Source organism: Elgaria multicarinata, chromosome 3 (assembly GCF_023053635.1).
Source record: "Elgaria multicarinata webbii isolate HBS135686 ecotype San Diego chromosome 3, rElgMul1.1.pri, whole genome shotgun sequence".
Lineage (NCBI taxonomy): Eukaryota > Metazoa > Chordata > Lepidosauria > Squamata > Anguidae > Elgaria > Elgaria multicarinata.
In genome coordinates this window covers 84,318,495-84,335,959 of record NC_086173.1, presented here as the reverse complement: position 1 = coordinate 84,335,959, position 17,465 = coordinate 84,318,495, and the positions used below count along the sequence as shown (strand labels likewise).

The 17,465-nt window shown below is 43.3% G+C and overlaps 1 protein-coding gene across 1 annotated transcript in view; it reads right to left on the bottom strand.

The window, feature by feature from the left end:
* Nucleotides 1-17,465, bottom strand: part of SLC25A48 (solute carrier family 25 member 48) — a 35,873-nt gene that overhangs the window by 7,165 nt on the left and 11,243 nt on the right. Inside the window, exons 3-5 of the mRNA XM_063120764.1 lie at nucleotides 11,520-11,591; nucleotides 10,307-10,559; nucleotides 6,708-6,965 (exon numbers count right to left, since the gene is read on the bottom strand). Coding sequence (XP_062976834.1) covers nucleotides 6,708-6,965; nucleotides 10,307-10,559; nucleotides 11,520-11,591 — 583 coding nt within the window. The remainder of the gene's footprint in view (nucleotides 1-6,707; nucleotides 6,966-10,306; nucleotides 10,560-11,519; nucleotides 11,592-17,465) is intronic.

Below are 17,465 nucleotides of genomic sequence, written 5' to 3'. Positions count from 1 at the left end.
GGAAGTACTCAACAAGCACGAGGCCCATTGAGTCTGCTGTTCTAATGGCGCTGCTTCTCCTGCACACAGCAAGAGAGAGCAGCAATTCTGAGTTTAAAAAAACATTGGACTTAACCAGGGGTTTTTTGTTGTGCAAGGAAGGCCAGAAGGGGTGGAAGGGGTGCGGGAGGCAGACGACGTAATGTGAGGGACCTGAGCAAACTCTGTGAGCAGGGCCGGCGCTGGCATAGAGCCAAGCAAAGGAGGGTGCTGAACGGTGCACCCGGAAGCTGCTCTCCTAGCGCCCGGCCGGAAGCCGCTCATGGCTTCAAAGCCAGGATGCTGGGGTTGGGGGGCGGCGGCTTCAGAACGACATGCCTGGAAGCCACTTCCAGGCGCGCCGCTTCGAAGCATCCGCCCCGCCCCCCAACCCCAGACTCCTGGCTTCGAAGCCGGGAGCGGGCGCGGGGGGCGGCTTCAGTACGGCATGCCCGGGCGCGCTGTTCTGAAGCCACCACCACCCCGCCCCCCAACCCCAGCATACTGGCTTCGAAGCCGGGAGCGGGCGCGGGGGGCGGCTTCAGTACGGCATGCCCGGGCGCGCTGTTCTGAAGCCACCACCACCCCGCCCCCCAACCCCAGCATACTGGCTTTGAAGCCAGGAGCAGGCGCGGAGGGCAGCTTCAGTACAGCACCCCTGCCTAGGGCACAAAATAGTCTGGCGCCGGCCCTGTCTGTGAGTGCCCAGTAACAAGCATGCAATAAAATGCTGGTCGGATGGAGCTTACAGTCTGCTCACTCAAGGCTCAACTGAGGATGGATTTTTCACGATCATGATCACCCCATAATTAGTTAAGTGGTCCTGAAAAAACAGCCTGTATTACATGGACACTGCAGTGTCCATGTAGTTCTAGGTGGTGAGTTAAGAATGTGAGCCTTGAAGAGTTAAATATTAGAAATTTATATTATGGGTTAATAATTAGATTCCACCTCCTCCCTGGACTTCCCTTTGCTCTGTTTTCAGTTTCAGTTTCAGTTCTGTTCTTTCTACCAAGGCAACAATAAAGAAGCATGTTCGTTTGCCTACAGTAAGAAGCAAGCATTTCTTTATTCTGTGATTATTGGGTGCTTATTTCCAAATGATGAAATAATAACTTAAAGTGAACTGAAAAAAAATACCTGTACCCTAAATTATCCTTTACTCTTATAAACTCATAATTATAGTAGCGGCGTTTTCTTCTTCTTTTTGAGTACTTGGTGGCAAAGGATGAAAACAGCCCTAGAGGAATAGAAATGCTGCTGTCCACACTACATCTAGCTTGCTGGCCACCTACAATGTAAGTCAGACCTAATTTCTGATTTTCCCATTTCCTGAAAATGATGAAATAATCACTGGAGTGCTGTATATTGATGACTTGAATTTTTAGCAAGTCAATCCACTTTACTCCCTAAGGAATCATAGTCATGCCAAAAGTATTTTTAGGTGCTATGCATTCTCTCTCTCTCTCTACACCAAGCAGGATATGACATTTTGAAAATGGTATGAAAACTGTCTATCGAGTGTGTCCTGGGCCCCAACAGTTCCCACTACTGTTATAAACCATTTTAAAGCAGTAGTGTAAATCCTGCCTCTCTCTCTGAAAAGGTATATTGTGAACCTACCATTCAGAAAGGTTTCTTGCACATATTTCAAGCCTTTTCATAAGATTGCAAAAGGAAATACGTTATGCAGTTAATATTTTACGAAGTTAAGAATTCAATCTTATTGACTTCAACAAGAAAGTTATACATATTGTTCTCAGTGCTACTGTCTGTAAATGCTTGAATATGGTAACAAAAACACAATTCTATGCATGTTTAGGCATGGCTAGCTGGGGAATGCTGGGAGTTGTGGCACATTTTTTTGTCTAAACATGCATAGGGATTGTGCACCTAAACTTGTGGTTTTTTTGTTTTTGTATTGGTGATTCATGATAGAAGATTAAAACTGAGTTTTTGAGAAAACAAGCTCCACGCTAGTTTTTCACTTCTTAGTTGTAGCATAAACTATTTTGTTTGCTTTAAACCTTTTGGAATTCTCTTGTTCACTGTACCCTTAACATCCTTTTTTCTTATGAAATAAAAAAATGCCAGTCATTTAATTCCTCATGTTCATAATACATTTCCTGTTAACCTGACATCTACATAGCCCACTATGTAGGTCAGGGGTTCCCAACCCCACACCCAGAGATGCCATGGCACCCATGGGCACATCCAAGAGTGCCCATGAAAGGGGCCCAAATATGGTGCCCACAGGCACCCATTTTTTAAAACAAACAAACCTTTCCCCCTTTTTTCATATATATATATATGATTTATATGAAATGAATGCAACTTTCTAGCAATTATACATAGGTTTCAATTAAAGTGACCAAATATCCAAATAAGTATCAATTTGAAAGTAGAGCCCTTTTGCCACCCATTCAAATATTGAAAGTCTTCAATTGTAAGGTCCTCAGTCCATTGCATTATCGGAGGTGTGTGTTTATCCTTCCAATGTTGCAATATCAGTATTTTAGCTGTCAAAAGAGTGCAGAAAATTCATTTATGCTAACCATTTGTTAATTTCCATGAGTTAAAGAGTTTAAAAGAGCATGTACATCAGTGAATATTAGAGACTATTCCGGTACAAAATTTATATATTAAAGACTGTTCCGGTACAAAATTTATCTGTAAATAGAAGCAACTACTGGAAATTGCCAAAATTATGCTTAAAAGAAGCATTAGCTGTATTGCACTGCTAGCAATTCACAGAATTAGACAATCCTTTATTAAAGAGCTGTTGCGGCAATAGACACAAAACAAAACTTTTTGCTGAATCAGACTCATCCTAGGATCCATACACGTAAAAAGGTAAATGCCAAAGTGGTGATCCACTGATCAGACATTTTGTGGTGGTGCCACAGCAGTTTCTCAGATTCCCAAATGTGCCCACAGGTCCAAAAAGGCTGGGGACCCCTGGTATGAGTTACCACACTCTCTGCATCCTAATCCAGACCAGTGCATAAATTGTGACAAATGCTATAAAATGAAGCACCCGCAAAGAATTTACTGATTGTCCAGATCATCTTATTTACAATGGAATTAATCTTGCAATGAGGAAGGCAAATGTATTAGGTTGGCAGCTTGAGTAAGGACATCAATTCAAGATGTCCTTGTTACTACTCTACAACTGTTTTGTGAATGGCCACTGTTAAGGTAATTATCACTGTCTACACTTTCTGCATTTCAATTGCCTCTGACCTTATTGTTGACAATACTTTCCCTCCCCTCTCCAAACATGTGTAGATATTCCTGGCAATTGGGGATAATGCTTCATGCATCTGATGAAGTGCTCTGGGCCCATGAAAGTTTAGGCCACAATAAATTTGTTAATCTGTAAAGTTGTTTCACAGATATGGATTATATGTTACAATTAAATCTGTGGCTTTTCACATCAGTCCATCTCTTTGTTTACAAGAGAGTGTCTTCGAGGAATGTAGTTTGGATGGTACTAGTGTTGGGAAATTCTAGAGATCTGTTCATGTTAACTAGTAACTACTTTGTTTTCAAGCAAGCCAGTGTTTTGAAGTGAGCCAGTGCCAATGTGCAAAATCATTACTTAGATTAAACAATGTCTTCATTTGGACACCTGCCTTTCAGTAATATAGACCAAGGGTGGGAAACGTGTGGTTTTCCAGATGTTGTTGGACTGCAGCGTTCATCAGCCCTACCAGTATAGCCAATGATGAGAGATAATGGGGGTTGTAGTCAAACAGCATCTGGAGGACCAGCACTGGAGAATGCTGGGAGTTGTAGGATGTTTTCTTCTGTCTAAACATGCATAGGCTTGTGCCTAAGGAATATAAGGAAAGTTCATACAAGCCAAACAAAATACACATACAGTTTGCTCTAATTATAAGGACATCAGCAAGACCACTGAGGGGGGTCCAAAATTAAAATAGATACATAAATAAAACTGACCCAGATTCTGTTACAATCTGGCCCTGATGTAGTACTTTACTAGTACTACCCAAGGCCTAGGGATAGTAAATGCATTGAGCAGGGGGTTGGACTCGATGGCCTTGTAGGCCCCTTCCAACTCTGCTATTCTATGTCATTCTAAGGGTCTAGCTGACTTCTCTGAAGCTATGCCAGCTATAACTGAAATTTACAGAGAACAGAGGTTTACTGGAAAGGGCCCAAACAGTTCTACATTTGATTACAGGTATATAGGATGCTGCTTCTACTAAAATCAATCCATAGGGTTGGACTGAAACCAAAGTGTTTTTTAAATAAATAAATAAAATAAAATAAATGTTTGAAATTAAATAAATTTTCTATATTGTGTATGCATTTACTATCTTCTTCTTTTTGTTATAATGTAAAATTTGTTCAAGCTGGAACTTGATCAAAACTGTTTAGGTTTCCTGGAAACAGCAATGTAATAGAATGTATTCTAAGGGCCATTGCAAACCATTCCAGTTTGGCATCTGTGTTTATGTGACTTGATCCCCATCTACTGGTTAATTTGATCAACCTACTGATATATATTATAATTTTAAAAAGCTAAAGACAATGAGTTCCTTGGATTTATGGCTTCTCTGTTGCTCTCTGTTAAATTTTCACATGGAGTGCTACAAAAAATAAATATGCAGTTCCTAAAGTTAAAAGGGGAATAGCATTGCAGTATAATACAGGCCAGATAAGACTGAAACTTCATCAAGGTGTGCTCTTCAAATAATTTGCCTTTGTTTCAGAGTAAAATGGCCAGAGATGGAGGGATTAAATTGGGCAAATAAACATTATCCTTACCATGTGTCTCCCACCCACTAGTGTGGATTTGACTTACTACTCCACAAGCTAGGGAACAATTTAACTTTAATTCATGGTTAAATGTGATAAAAACAGGGCATGTATACTCTAAATCAGCCTTGCCCAGTGTGGTATCCTCCAGATGTTTTAGTCTACAAGTCTCATCCCAGACTATTGGCCATGCTGGCTGGGACTGACGGGAATTGTAGTTCCAAAGCATTTGAAGGAACCCAGGTTTTAAATCATCATTTTAGGAATATTTCTACTTTCCTTTTCTGTCAATATTACATCAACTTAATTAATGGGGAAAATGCACTCCCTAAGGTAAAGTAGAGTCAATTTTGTATTCCTTGTGTTATCTTTGAAAATGTAGGGAAAATCCAGCTTGAAGAAGAGTATGGCCAAAACTTGTTAAAAAGGTTAATTTTGCTGCATTGAGCAATTTTGAGAGCCTACTGATGATGACCGTAGGAAACTTTCCATTAGCTTCAGAGGGCTTTCTCATTGAGGGTAGAAGATAAAGTGTGGGAAGTCAGGGGGAGTATAATGTGTAGTGTAGATTAGAACACTTCACAGAAAGTATTAGTTTTATTTTCACATTGGTTATTGTTAGAAAGCACCTCTTTCTGCGCTTTGCTTCAGGGTATTCATGAACTTCTTTCCATTTCTATGCTACATCATCGACACTAGAAGGCACAAAAGACTGACTGCTAAGACTTTGAGGAACTGTGCATTTCCTGAACCAGCCAACAGGAGTGCTCCTGAGCTGTGGGACTACGGAGTAGTGCAAAGAGGGCCAGCCCTACCATTAGGCAGAGTGAGGCAGCAGAAGCTGGGATGCAAGGAATAGTGGCGAGGTGTTGAAGGACAGAGCTGTGTAAAGCATGCAGCCTGCCTTCTCCCCCCTAAACCAACCTGCTCCCCTCTGGTGTGCTGTCCTATTCCCAGCGTTGAAGTAAAATTGGCAGATCGGTTGGCTTTTGTATATGGAATGGAGTGGGGTGGGTGGGTCATCTTCTTCTTTAGGTTATGTAGCAAAATGCTTTAGGCTCTTTCTAAACCTCCCGGCGTTCTGGGAGGGAGGGGGAAGATCTCGTGATATTCTGATCACGAGATCCTCCCTTTTGTCCACATGTGAGCGCGACATTCTGGGAAGAAGGAGGGATGTCGCACCCGCCATTTTATTTTTCTTTCTTTCTTTCTTTCTTTCTTTCTTTCTTTCTTTTTTACAAAAGATGAGCGCACATGCCCTCCAACGAAAAAGCAAGGTGTGTTTTTTTACAGAAAATGAGCACACATGCCCTCCAACAAAAAAGCAAGTTTGTTTGTTTGTTTTTTAAACACCCATTCCTGCTCCCCTGCCAGCCCCGATGGATACGGTGTGCCTGAAGAGCTCCATGCCCACCCCATGCTTTTTCCACGCCTCCTTGCATTTACTCATGAGGAGGTGGGACAAAGCCGGGACAGGCAGACACATACCTCCCGCTGTCTTGGGACAATCCCCAGACCGTGGGAAGAATCAGGTTTTCCCTGGGAGTACTTATCCCTAGGAAAACCCACACTCGTCCCCCCTTGCCCCTGGGAGTCCCTTTGCATCATTTGGATGCACAGGGACTCAGCCGTGACCAGCCTGGATTTTCGAGCTGGTGTAGAAATGACCTTGGGCTTGCCTTAAGTGCAGTCCTTGAGCTTGACCTGACTTATCTAAAGCTTAGGCAGAATCCTTCATATACCTCCTGTAACCCTTCGCCTCCCTCCCTCATCCAGCAAGGTGACTGTAAGCACAGCTGGGATAGATGGGGCTAGTGAATGATTAGGAATGATTTGGGTAAATTAGAAATGCAATAATGCAGAGAAATCATCATTTCTGATGTAGGAAAACAGAACGTTCATACCTGCAATGCCACCAGCCAGCCACACAGAAAAAGGACTAGGAGAAAGGCATTCCTCTGGAGTGATCCATCCACAAAGAACAGTGTAAGGGATGAAGTAGAGGCAATACCCGGGGACATCCCGTAGGAGCATTGCACTAGAACCTCGGTATAATCCTGCCAAACCCTCTTGCCGAAGGATTGTGCCGACACAGTGAACTGGACCTCGGTAGGCAGTCTGTACTGAAAATCCAGTTGCCCTGTGCTTCAAGTCCAGGTTGGCTGCAGAAGCAAAGAAAAACATTTGTCTTATCAGATAGCCAACAATTCCTCAGAATGTTGCTTTCTCTCTAGGCTTCTTTTTCCGTCCCTTCTTTCTGGGTAGTTTGTTCTGCCGTAGAGCTTATGCAGCAGCAAACACATGTTTCCTACACCATGTGTATACTTTATATACAGCTCTCTGGTCATGTGCCTATATTAGCCATCCCCAACTTGGTGCCCTCCAGATGTTTTGGATGGCAACTCCCAAAATTCTTGACCATGCCTTAATTAACCAATTAATACTACGGATGTGCAATGAAAACAAGATGAATTTGGATCCTGTGTTGGAAATGAACTCAATTTGACTTGGACAGCTTTGACCACGACTCACTTTGCCTTGGGTCTGAAGCCAAGGATCCGTATGTCTCTCCATTGACTCAGGCCTTAGCTAGATGGGGCTTTATCCCGGGGCGAACCCCGGGATCGTCCCTGTGCGTCCACATGACGCACAGGGGATCCCGGGATCAGGGAGAGATGATCCCTCCCTTGCTCCGGAATAGAGCCCTCCCCTTTGGGCCCGGTTTTTCCGCAGTGTGGCCCATTGCCACGTGGAGCCAGGAGCCGCGCACAGGGCACAGCACTCCCCAGGAGCACTGTGCCCATCGGGGGTAGGGTGGGGGGAGCGGGGTAATTAATTTTTTTTTTAAAAAAATTAACTTTTGGTGCTCGAGCGCTCATGCGCTCCTGTTGCTCTAAAAAAAATGGCGGATGCGACGCCTCTCCTCCTGAGGTCGTCGTGCCTCACGTGTAAACGGAGGAAGGATCTCGTGATAATCACATTGCTGGATCTTCCGCCTCCATCATGGAATAAAAGGTAGGTCTAGCTAAGGCCTCATAGGGTGAAATGAACAAAAGGCTATGATGGACAGAATTGGATAAAACCTGCAGATAAAGTTGCTCCTTCGGAGTGGTTGAGGCTTGCAAAGTTTCAAACAAATAGTTATAGGGGATTCTGCACTAGGCCCTTTACAGTTTGAGGGTGGTGGTTGTTTTTTCAAATGGACTGCTTATAACTTTTTAATATCTGAAATTAGCAGGCATACTTGCCCTTTCTGAGGAGATGAAGTCTGCAAGATTTCAAGTACAGGATTTCTTGTGCAAGGGAAGTGGTGAATTTCCCTCTTTATCACAACAGTTAAGGCTGCAGGAGCCCTGCCCTCTTTTGTAACTGGTTAAGAGGGTAGGGCTCCTGCAGCTTTAACTGTTGTGAGGAAGAGAGAATTTCATCAGATGCTGCGTGCATACAAATGACACCTGCAGAAATTCCAATTTCAATACAACTGTTAAAGATACAGGAGCCCTGTCCTCCTTTCCATATGGTCACCCTAGTTTACATGATCCGTATTTCCATGTTCATGTGGCAAAGTGTTTACCCATTTCTAATTAGAAGCATCTTTTCCATTTATTTTGGTTCACCCATGCTAAGTGAGAGTTGTACAAAGTACAGTTACATTTCTGAATCTGAGAACATGAGTCTAATACAATATCTTGCTGCTGTTTTCCTGATTAATATATTTGGTCTCTTGGAGCTGTGTCAAAACCGCTTTCTACCAAAACCCACAACTCTTCCCTTACCTGTACCTATACCCATATGAACCCTATGAAGCTAGTCTATCTCTGTTGCCAATCAGGTAATAAATCTCCTCCTGTAACCATTTTAATGTTTTTGCTTTCCCTCCACTGTGCAAACAGAACAGACTCCAAAAAACAATCCTAGAAACAATATGTGCTGCTGTGAAATTAGTTTTTCCCTTCACATCACAATTTGGAATTTAGCACCTCAGTTGTAACTTGGAATGTATCGAGATACATGGGATAAAACTCCATGTTGCGTTAATTGCATAGTGTGAAACTGAGCCTATTTTCTTTTAACTCTAGAGTAAGTGCACATGGCCCCAATTCATATCATGGCCTGCACACACCAGGAGGGGAGAATTAAATTTTTCCCCACCAATTTGCTCCAACAACCCCTAGTATGGGGATTAAAAAAGAAGAAAAAAGTCTCTATTGGAGTCAATGGAGACTGATTTTTGTTTTCATTTTAATCCCTGCAAGAGTGGGGGAGGTGGAATTTTGGAAAGCAAACAGGTGGGGGGAGAGTTAACGCTACTCTCCTGATGCACGCTGGTCCCAGTCTGAATCAGGATTATGCACAATTATTCTAAAGTTAAAAGAGGAAGAGGCTACACAATTAACACAGGTAGTTTGGCCCTTGAATCAATGATAATATCATGTTTTGGACAACCATGTTTTGGCTTAATAATCTGAAGCTACTGGCACCAAATTTCACTGAAATGCAACTTTTCTTCTTCTTGAATGATTGGCTTGATGTGACATTAATTACATCTACATATTTGTTGTTAGAAGAAAGACTGAATGCCAATAACTTCCACCATATAGGTGACTACTGCAAGTGGTCTATTTCCAGCAACCTCCCCGCAACCTCCCCCATCCCCCGCAAATAAACCTTTAAGTGAATTGTGATTCCTGTGGAAAAAATGTCTTTTAATTATTGGGTGGAACATCTAGAGGTGGTACTACCTCTAGTTGAGGTTGGCAATTCTTCAAGCAGTTATGTACAGGAATGTTTCATATGAGTCAGTTGATCACATTTAATTATAACAACACTTTAATGCCATTATAAGTAGAGCTGCACTCCAATGGCTGCTTGAAATCCTCCAGCCTATTTGTGGGCAGAGAAACTACTGGGGTGGGGGGGTGTACCATTTCATCAAATTTCTTTAAGGTAGGGCTCAACATTAGCAATGGTAGTAACATAGCTTCTTTTCTTCTTCTTCTTCTTCTTCTTCTTCTTCTTCTTCTTCTTCTTCTTCTTCTTCTTCTTCTTCTCTTTCTCCTCCTCCTCCTCCTCCTCCTCTTCCTCCTTCTCTCTCTCTCCACCGCCTTGGTGCTACTATTGAAGTTGACAACAGCAGCAATTGGGTTGACAGCTGAGCCACCATTTAGAATCAGAATAGCAGAGTTGGAAGGGGCCTACAAGGCCATCGAGTTCTCTACAACAATTTGGCTTCCTCTACAACTTCCCAAATGTTGTTCCTGATGGGGGTGGGTGGGGTGGCGGCCACTCCAAAGGAACAGGTGAAGATCATGGGTGGGGGAGATCTGCAAAGAGGCTCTCTTTTTTGGAAGGGGGGGAATACAAAATCTCATACATTTCTCAGAAAACATCTGAGAAATTTCAGTTCAGCTCTAATTAGAAGGGTGAATCAAATATAAGTTAGAACCACAAGCATAGAAGGTGTGTGTGTGTGTGTTTAATCACAGAAACTTTGGATTCTTACCTTCAACAAGAGGTTGTGTCTGCATTTGTAGCCTTATCTTTACCAGGTCAACTGGGCCACCAATTCCTACTGAAAATGTCCCTGCCACCATACTTGCTAAAGCCAAGTCTATGAGTGCTGGAGGGTGGTTAGAATTCCCATAGCGATGTTGGCTAATGAGCCTTTGGATATTGCTGAAGACTCCAAATACCACTGAGTTGTATACAGCAATGCTAACTAATGGGAAAGACATTCCCTTAAAGAACCCAGCAACCTGCAAAAACAAACAAACAAAAACAAAAAAAACAGAAACAAAAACAAAAAATAGGATGTAAATAAGAATTTATGGTGCGGCTACACTTAGAATACTGTGTACAGTTCTGGTCACTGCACCTAAAAAGACAGTGTAGAGCTGGAAAAAGGGCAAAGGGGACAACTATAATGATCAAGGGTCTGAAGCAACTTCTCTATGAGGGAAGATTACAACAGCTTGGATTGTTTAGCTTGGAAAAAGGGGGGGTAAGGGGAGGCATGATAGAGGTGTACAGAATTATGCATGGTGTGGAAAAGGTGGATAGGGGAACATTTTTCTCCCTCTCTCAAAATACTAGAACCTAGAGTCATCCCAAGAAGCTTTTAGGTAGGAGATTCCAGACAGATAAAAGGAAGTACTTTTTTACACAGAGCATAGTTAAACTATGGAATTTGCTTCCTCAAGAAGGAGTTAGATGGCTTTAAAAGGGTGTCAAGACAAATTCCTGGAAGAGAAAGCTATTAATGGCCACTAGTTGTGATGCCTCTATGCTACCTCCAGTATCAGAGGCAGTAAGCCTTTTTACACCAGTTGCTGGGGAAGATGGGCAGGAGAGTGCTGTTGCACTTACGTTCACCGTGAAGAAAATGGAAAATGTTAATTGACTACAGAGAGAAGCAGAACTCCTCTGCTCCTACTTTGCCTCAGTCTTCTCCCACATGAGGGAAATTGTGCTTGACTTGGCAAACCTAGATCAAATGACAAAGACTTGTAGCCCAAGAGAGGTAAAGAGAGGTAGAGTGGCACCCAGCCACTCTAAATGAATTCAAGCCTTCTGGCCTGGATTTCAATTGAAGAATGATCTGAACTTTTGGAATGCCAAATCCATTTGAAGACTGTATGACAGTCAGTGGAAGGGATTGGAATGCACATATTTCAGTTTCTCTGCACTTGTAGTTCTCGGCAAAATAATGTACTTACTCCTTCATTTCTGTACACAGTGAGGACACAGTTAACTGTGCTTCCATAGCCATGCCCGGCTTGTAAACGAGCCTGCAGAAAAACATAATTATGAAGTGTGATCGAAATAGTATGCTTCCAATTAAACCACAGCTCATGCTTTATGAACAATGCACACTTTATTTGACTATAATTCTTGCTTTGTTCCAAAGAAAAAACAAGGCAACGGGGCAAAAAAATCATGCATTCTATCCAGTTTTTCAATTGCTAGAGACAGATCAAAACCATACTATGCAATCTAAAACTCTCTACTATCAACACATTTTGCACGCAGAAAATAAGAAATTATGCAGGACTATTAGCGCAAATCAGACCAGCAGCTCCCAGACTATTTGGACCATTTTTTTATTGCCAGTTCCCAAAATACTCCTGGGATCACTATGCACTTTTATTTCCAATTCATTGTAATCTATCTAGCTGTCAGAATTGTTAGGCTTAAACAGGATTGGTTGCTGTTAAATAACATATTTCTGCAATTGCTTAATGAATGACAGAATATCACTTCTGCTGCTCTAGAATCCAGTAGATTTTACCAGATTCGGGATACATATACAATTTTACACTGGGAATTTTTTAGTAGATTTTACTTCCATTGAAGCTATTTCACTTCTGTTTTGATGCAAACACATTATAGTCTGAGGTTGCACCTATGAAGTCATCCTAGATGGCTATTCTGCTTTCAGTGGCACTGTCAATGTGAGCAGCTAAGATACGGTCAAGGGACTCTAGTCTATACCGCTTTGCTTTCCTTTTCCCCCAAAACCCTGCAGCATCACTGCTGCAAAGCAGCAATGATGGAGTTACATGACAGGAAGCCGTTTCAGCTGGATCCTCACCTTTTTCCCCTGGCAGTGGGGGGATTTAGCAGGGGCAAGAGGGGGGCAGATGTTCCTAAAACCTTTGCCCCATTTTGAACAGAGAGCAGACGCATGCTATGACTTTGAGGATGCTTTGCCTGGGATGCTTCAGAGCAATTGAATGAGTCACAGTAAAACGACACAGCAAAAAAGCGTAGTTTTGGGTGGAAAAGCCCAGTGCTGGTGAGTGGTGAGTGCATAATTTAAACAATGCAGCACCACTGCACAGCCACAATGGGGTATACAGCGCATATAGACAAGCCCTGGGATTCTGGAATTGGGTTTACCAAGTTATGGCATAAGGCCAGCTGAAAATCCTTGTATAGGTTCTGTTTCAGCTTAAATTAGGAAAATATTGTCAACTGGCTGGGAAAATGCACAGTTTTATTTCGTTCAGCAGTGTAACATAGTGGCTAAAGTACAATCCTATGTATATCTCTTTTATTTATGTAAAGTAATTTTAGGCCACTTTTTAGGATACCAAATCCTTTCAAAGTGGCTCAGAAGTTAATTAAATTAAATGGGGTTTACTCCCAAGTAAATATACACAGCAGGCATCTTCAACGTGGTGTCTGCAATAGTGCCCAAAGCTATGCATGCTGTGGACCAGCTTATTTTGATGAATGAACTAGTTTCTGGGCCATAAGTACCAGACTGAGAGTAGCCCAGTCCTGAGTGTGTGCATGGTCCTGAGTGTGGGAGGAAATGAAGAAGGTTCTGGGTAATGGCTTGTAGATACTGTGGGAGAAAAATTGGTCAGAGAGAAATAGTTGAACAAGCCTATGAATAGAAGTGCAAGTTGAAAAGAAGGCATCTTAATGGCAAGAATGACAAGATAATTGTGGCCCCAGAAGTTGTGGATTCTCTTTCCTTGGAGAGTTTTGAAAAAGAGACCCCCATTTTGAGTAGCTACTACACACTGTTCCAAAGGAGCCCCGAAGCCACTTGAGGGCGCCCCGAAAACGCTCGTGTACTATGTACCTTAATCGTCCCCAGAAGAGGCGGAGGAGGAGGCGTGCTTCGGCGTTCCGAAGGGCGAGGAAAGGGGGGGCGGCGGCAGCTTCTTCTGTAGTTTGCCTCTCCAAGGAGTTTGCCTCTCCAAGGAGCGCACGCGGGGGAGATCCCCAGCCACAGCAAATGGCTGCGTGGAAGGGGGTGGCGGAGGAAGCAGGCTGGAGACACGCACGCGCACATACACACACACACACACAAACACACATGGACACACGAGGCAAACTGTTGCTGGCAGCGGAGGGCGAAGGGGAGGAAGAGGCGGCGGTGGTGGCGCGCGCTGCGTCCCGGCCTTTCCCGCGGGGAGGGATTTTTCTCTCTCTCTCTCCTGTCTTCCTTTGAATTCCGTGATCCATTGTCCTCCTCGCTCTCACTCAGGGCTGCTCAGGCCACACACACACACACATGCCAGCCTCCTCCTCCTCCTCTTCTGGGGACGATTAAGGTACATACTACACGAGCGTTTTCGGGGCGCCCTCAAGTGGCTTCGGGGCGCCTTCGGAACGGTGTGTAGACTCCCCCCACGGAGTCATATTCCATGGACGAATGCAAAACTGGAAGGTAGGATGTGTTATGAGGTTCCCTGTGCCTATATTCATCCTTTCTCATATAATCCCCACATCTGCCATACAGATAGGCAAGGGTATCACTGAAAGCTGTGCAAAAGTGCCTTGTGCTCTTGATGACTTGGTGAGCTAAATTAGTAGAAGTGAGTTAGTTTGAATGGGCCCAGATGGAGAATGATCAACAGATGCTTGTTGAGCTCCCATCTAGGTAAGCAGAACAAGACCGAGCTAGGACCTGCATGGGACCAGCTGCAGCAGAAATTCGATGTAGTTAAGCTGAACTCCCTGGAGGAACATGGAGTTAAAATGTATAAAATAAATGAAACATTTTATGATTAACATGAAAGCCCTGGAATTCATCTATCGAAGGAGAATCCATCCATAGGTCTCATTAGCAACAGGCTGGTACTGGTGAGTAAAATTATACTATCCAGTATCAGCTCCAGATGTTGGGGAGCTCTAAGGCAAGGTGCTAATGATCCCATATTTTTCAGGAGGAATCAGATCATCAGTGTAATAAATTGGAAGATGAACTAAAAGAAATTTAAATGCTACTCTCTTGAGACACATGAGAAGAAGAAGAAGAAGAAGAAGAAGAAGAAGAAGAAGAAGAAGAAGAAGAAGAAGAAGAAGAAGAAGAAGAAGAAGAAAGTAGATGTGGAATTTAGCACCAGCTTTACTTTCCACTTCTGTATCTTATATAGGCTTGGTTAATTGTACCAAGATCATTTTAGAGGCAGATTTGTTATTCAAGGATTCATTAAAAGCTGGAGTGCAGGGCTGTGGTAAATATCTACGTCTAAAGCCCATACATCCTCATCCATAGATATAAACCATAGGAGCAATCTGCTCCAGCCAAATCCAGGACATGCTATACTACCTTCCAAATTCCTCTTATTCACTGACCATCGCGTTTATTTCTTGTTCACTGAAATCAACACTGGCAGATCACTCTTGGGGCTCCACGTTTTGCAAAGAGTCAAAGTACTCACTTTGAGCATGGTCTACATGGCTTACTTGTTGGTTTCAAGAGACCTGCTGTACTGGAACACAATCCGCATTCAATACACCCAGCTATTCAGCACAGTCCCCTCTCCACCCACCCTATTCTCACTGCCTTATTCCTCAGGATGCGCCTTTGCTATTTTCATCAGTAAATACTGAATAACTCTATGACTCCACTTCTCAATTCACCATTTCAGACCTTTCCCTTCCCCCCACCGATTTGGAAATGGAACAAAGCTGCCTCGTTGCTATTCCCAAGCTTCATCCAGATCCGAGGGCAAAGAAAGTGCCAGCTTGACAGTTGTCTTTTAAGTACTGAAAGATGCGTTGCTCGTTTCTTGGCAGTGCTCAAGCAAATGTAGAAAACGTAGCAAAAATGTTCCCACAAGATCCATTGTTGGTCTATAGCACGCATTACCAGCAGTGACAGTAAAACCATCCATTTGCCAGCCCTGGAAGGCACACATTCCTTCAATACTCACTTCCAGAGAAATTCACGGACTGCACAGCAAATTGTAAATACACAAATGCGATCAGCGCTCTGGCACAACTACAACAGGAAGGGGGAGCATTCAACCAAACACTGTACTTTGGGTTTTCTTAAATCCTCCAAGCATACTCAGCCCCAACCCTGTTCATGGGAACATAGCAATAGTTACATTGACAATAGGCAGCATCTTACACATCACAGAATGTGCAAGGCTGTAAAGTAAGTGAACAGCTTTGCATTGCAATCTCAGGTCTGATTCCCACATTGACTTTTAGCCTTTCTTTCTAATTCGTGGTGTCATTAACATACATTCAACAACGCTATATTTGCAAACCAGGTCAATATTGTGGACGGTCCGGTCAAGCCACCGGTAGTTATGCTTGGGAATACCATTTTGCGTGTTTTCCCCATAGGGGCAAAAAAGTGAGTTTTGGGGCATAGCTAAGCTAGCCCTTGTCCAATCTGCCCCCAAATTTTGCACGTCAATAGCTACGTAGGTTGCTAGCGAATTATCTAGGTTTGGTGCATAACAACACACATTATGGGATGTTATGGGGGAAAGGATTCACCTCCCCCGTATATGGTCTCATGGATGGAGGTTTGCATTGTCCTTTGAGATGTAGGTCCCAGGGGAGTTCTTCTACTGCATAGGTTATGGTAGAAATTTGGGGGGGCCTGTTTAGATAACATGCTAAGCCATGATTAAGCGGCTAACCCTTTTGCAGCAAATGATTAGTGAGCATGCTTAAACCATGGTTGTGTAGTCACCATGGTTAGGAATGGTTCACATGACACGCTAAGTCATGGTTTGCATGATACATTAAGCCATAATGTTTGACTCAAAACAGTTAACCTCTGTTGATTAGTGTGTTGTCTGAATAGGGTCACAGAGTTTGAAAAAAAAAAAGCCTGTCACATGAAATATGGATGGAAAGCCTCCCAATTTGTCAGGCCTGGAGAGAATACGTGAACTAGCAGTGAGATCGAAATCAGGAAAGATTGGTCAAGCACTGGGGGAGATATGAGCTCCCCACCACCAAACTCCTCCCCATTTGTTTGTATTGGGGGGAGTCAGTTGGAGGCTTCAGAATGTTTGTGCTGAGCTGTGCCATGCAGCCAAAGGGGGAGGATTTAAAGGGACCCTATGGGGCCCCATGGCAGAAAAAATGATTTCCCAGCTTTCGTGTGTTCAGTTCCACCCTAACTCATGAGCCGTCATAGGTTTTGCCACTGATGACCCTAAGCCCCACAGTCATGGAACAGAACAGATCTGATGGATCAAACCAAAGACCTATCTGGCCTATCCTTCTGATCCTATATTGGCCAACCAGATGCCACTGGGAGGCCCTCACACAGGACATGAGGGAAACAGCATTCTCCTGCTGGTGTTCCCCAACAGCTGACATACAGAGGCATACTGCCTCCATTTCTGGAAGTAATATAGCTATCATGGCTAGTGATATCCTTATCCTCCATGTAGTAAATCAGCAAGAGTTTCTCACACCCAATGGTTAAACAATAGCGACAACAAACCCTCCCCCCACCCTCGTTAGGCTACTGAAATCAAGAAAGCTTTGGGGGTGAGGGTGGGAAACAGGACTCCATTTCTGTGCAAGCTCCAGTTCTGATTCAGAAAACAAACTCCTGAGCTGACTATGGACTCAGAGGCACCGCAATTCTATGTTCCACAATTCTATATCCATCTTCTGGAGCTACTATTTTGTACCTAGCTGCAGTTGCTAGACCTCAGGACTTTAGTGGAAAACATAGTAGATGCCACAAGCCTAAAATCTGCCCATCCTTGTTAGCCACTCTGGGAACCCTTTGGTGTTGATGAGTGGGTTACAAATATATAAATAAGTATCTATTGAAAATCAGTACTCACAACTTTGAGGTATTTATTAATTCATTGACGGTTGCATCTAGACCACATTAGTCAATCTTAGGTCCCACTGAAATCAATGTGAAAACTGGATCA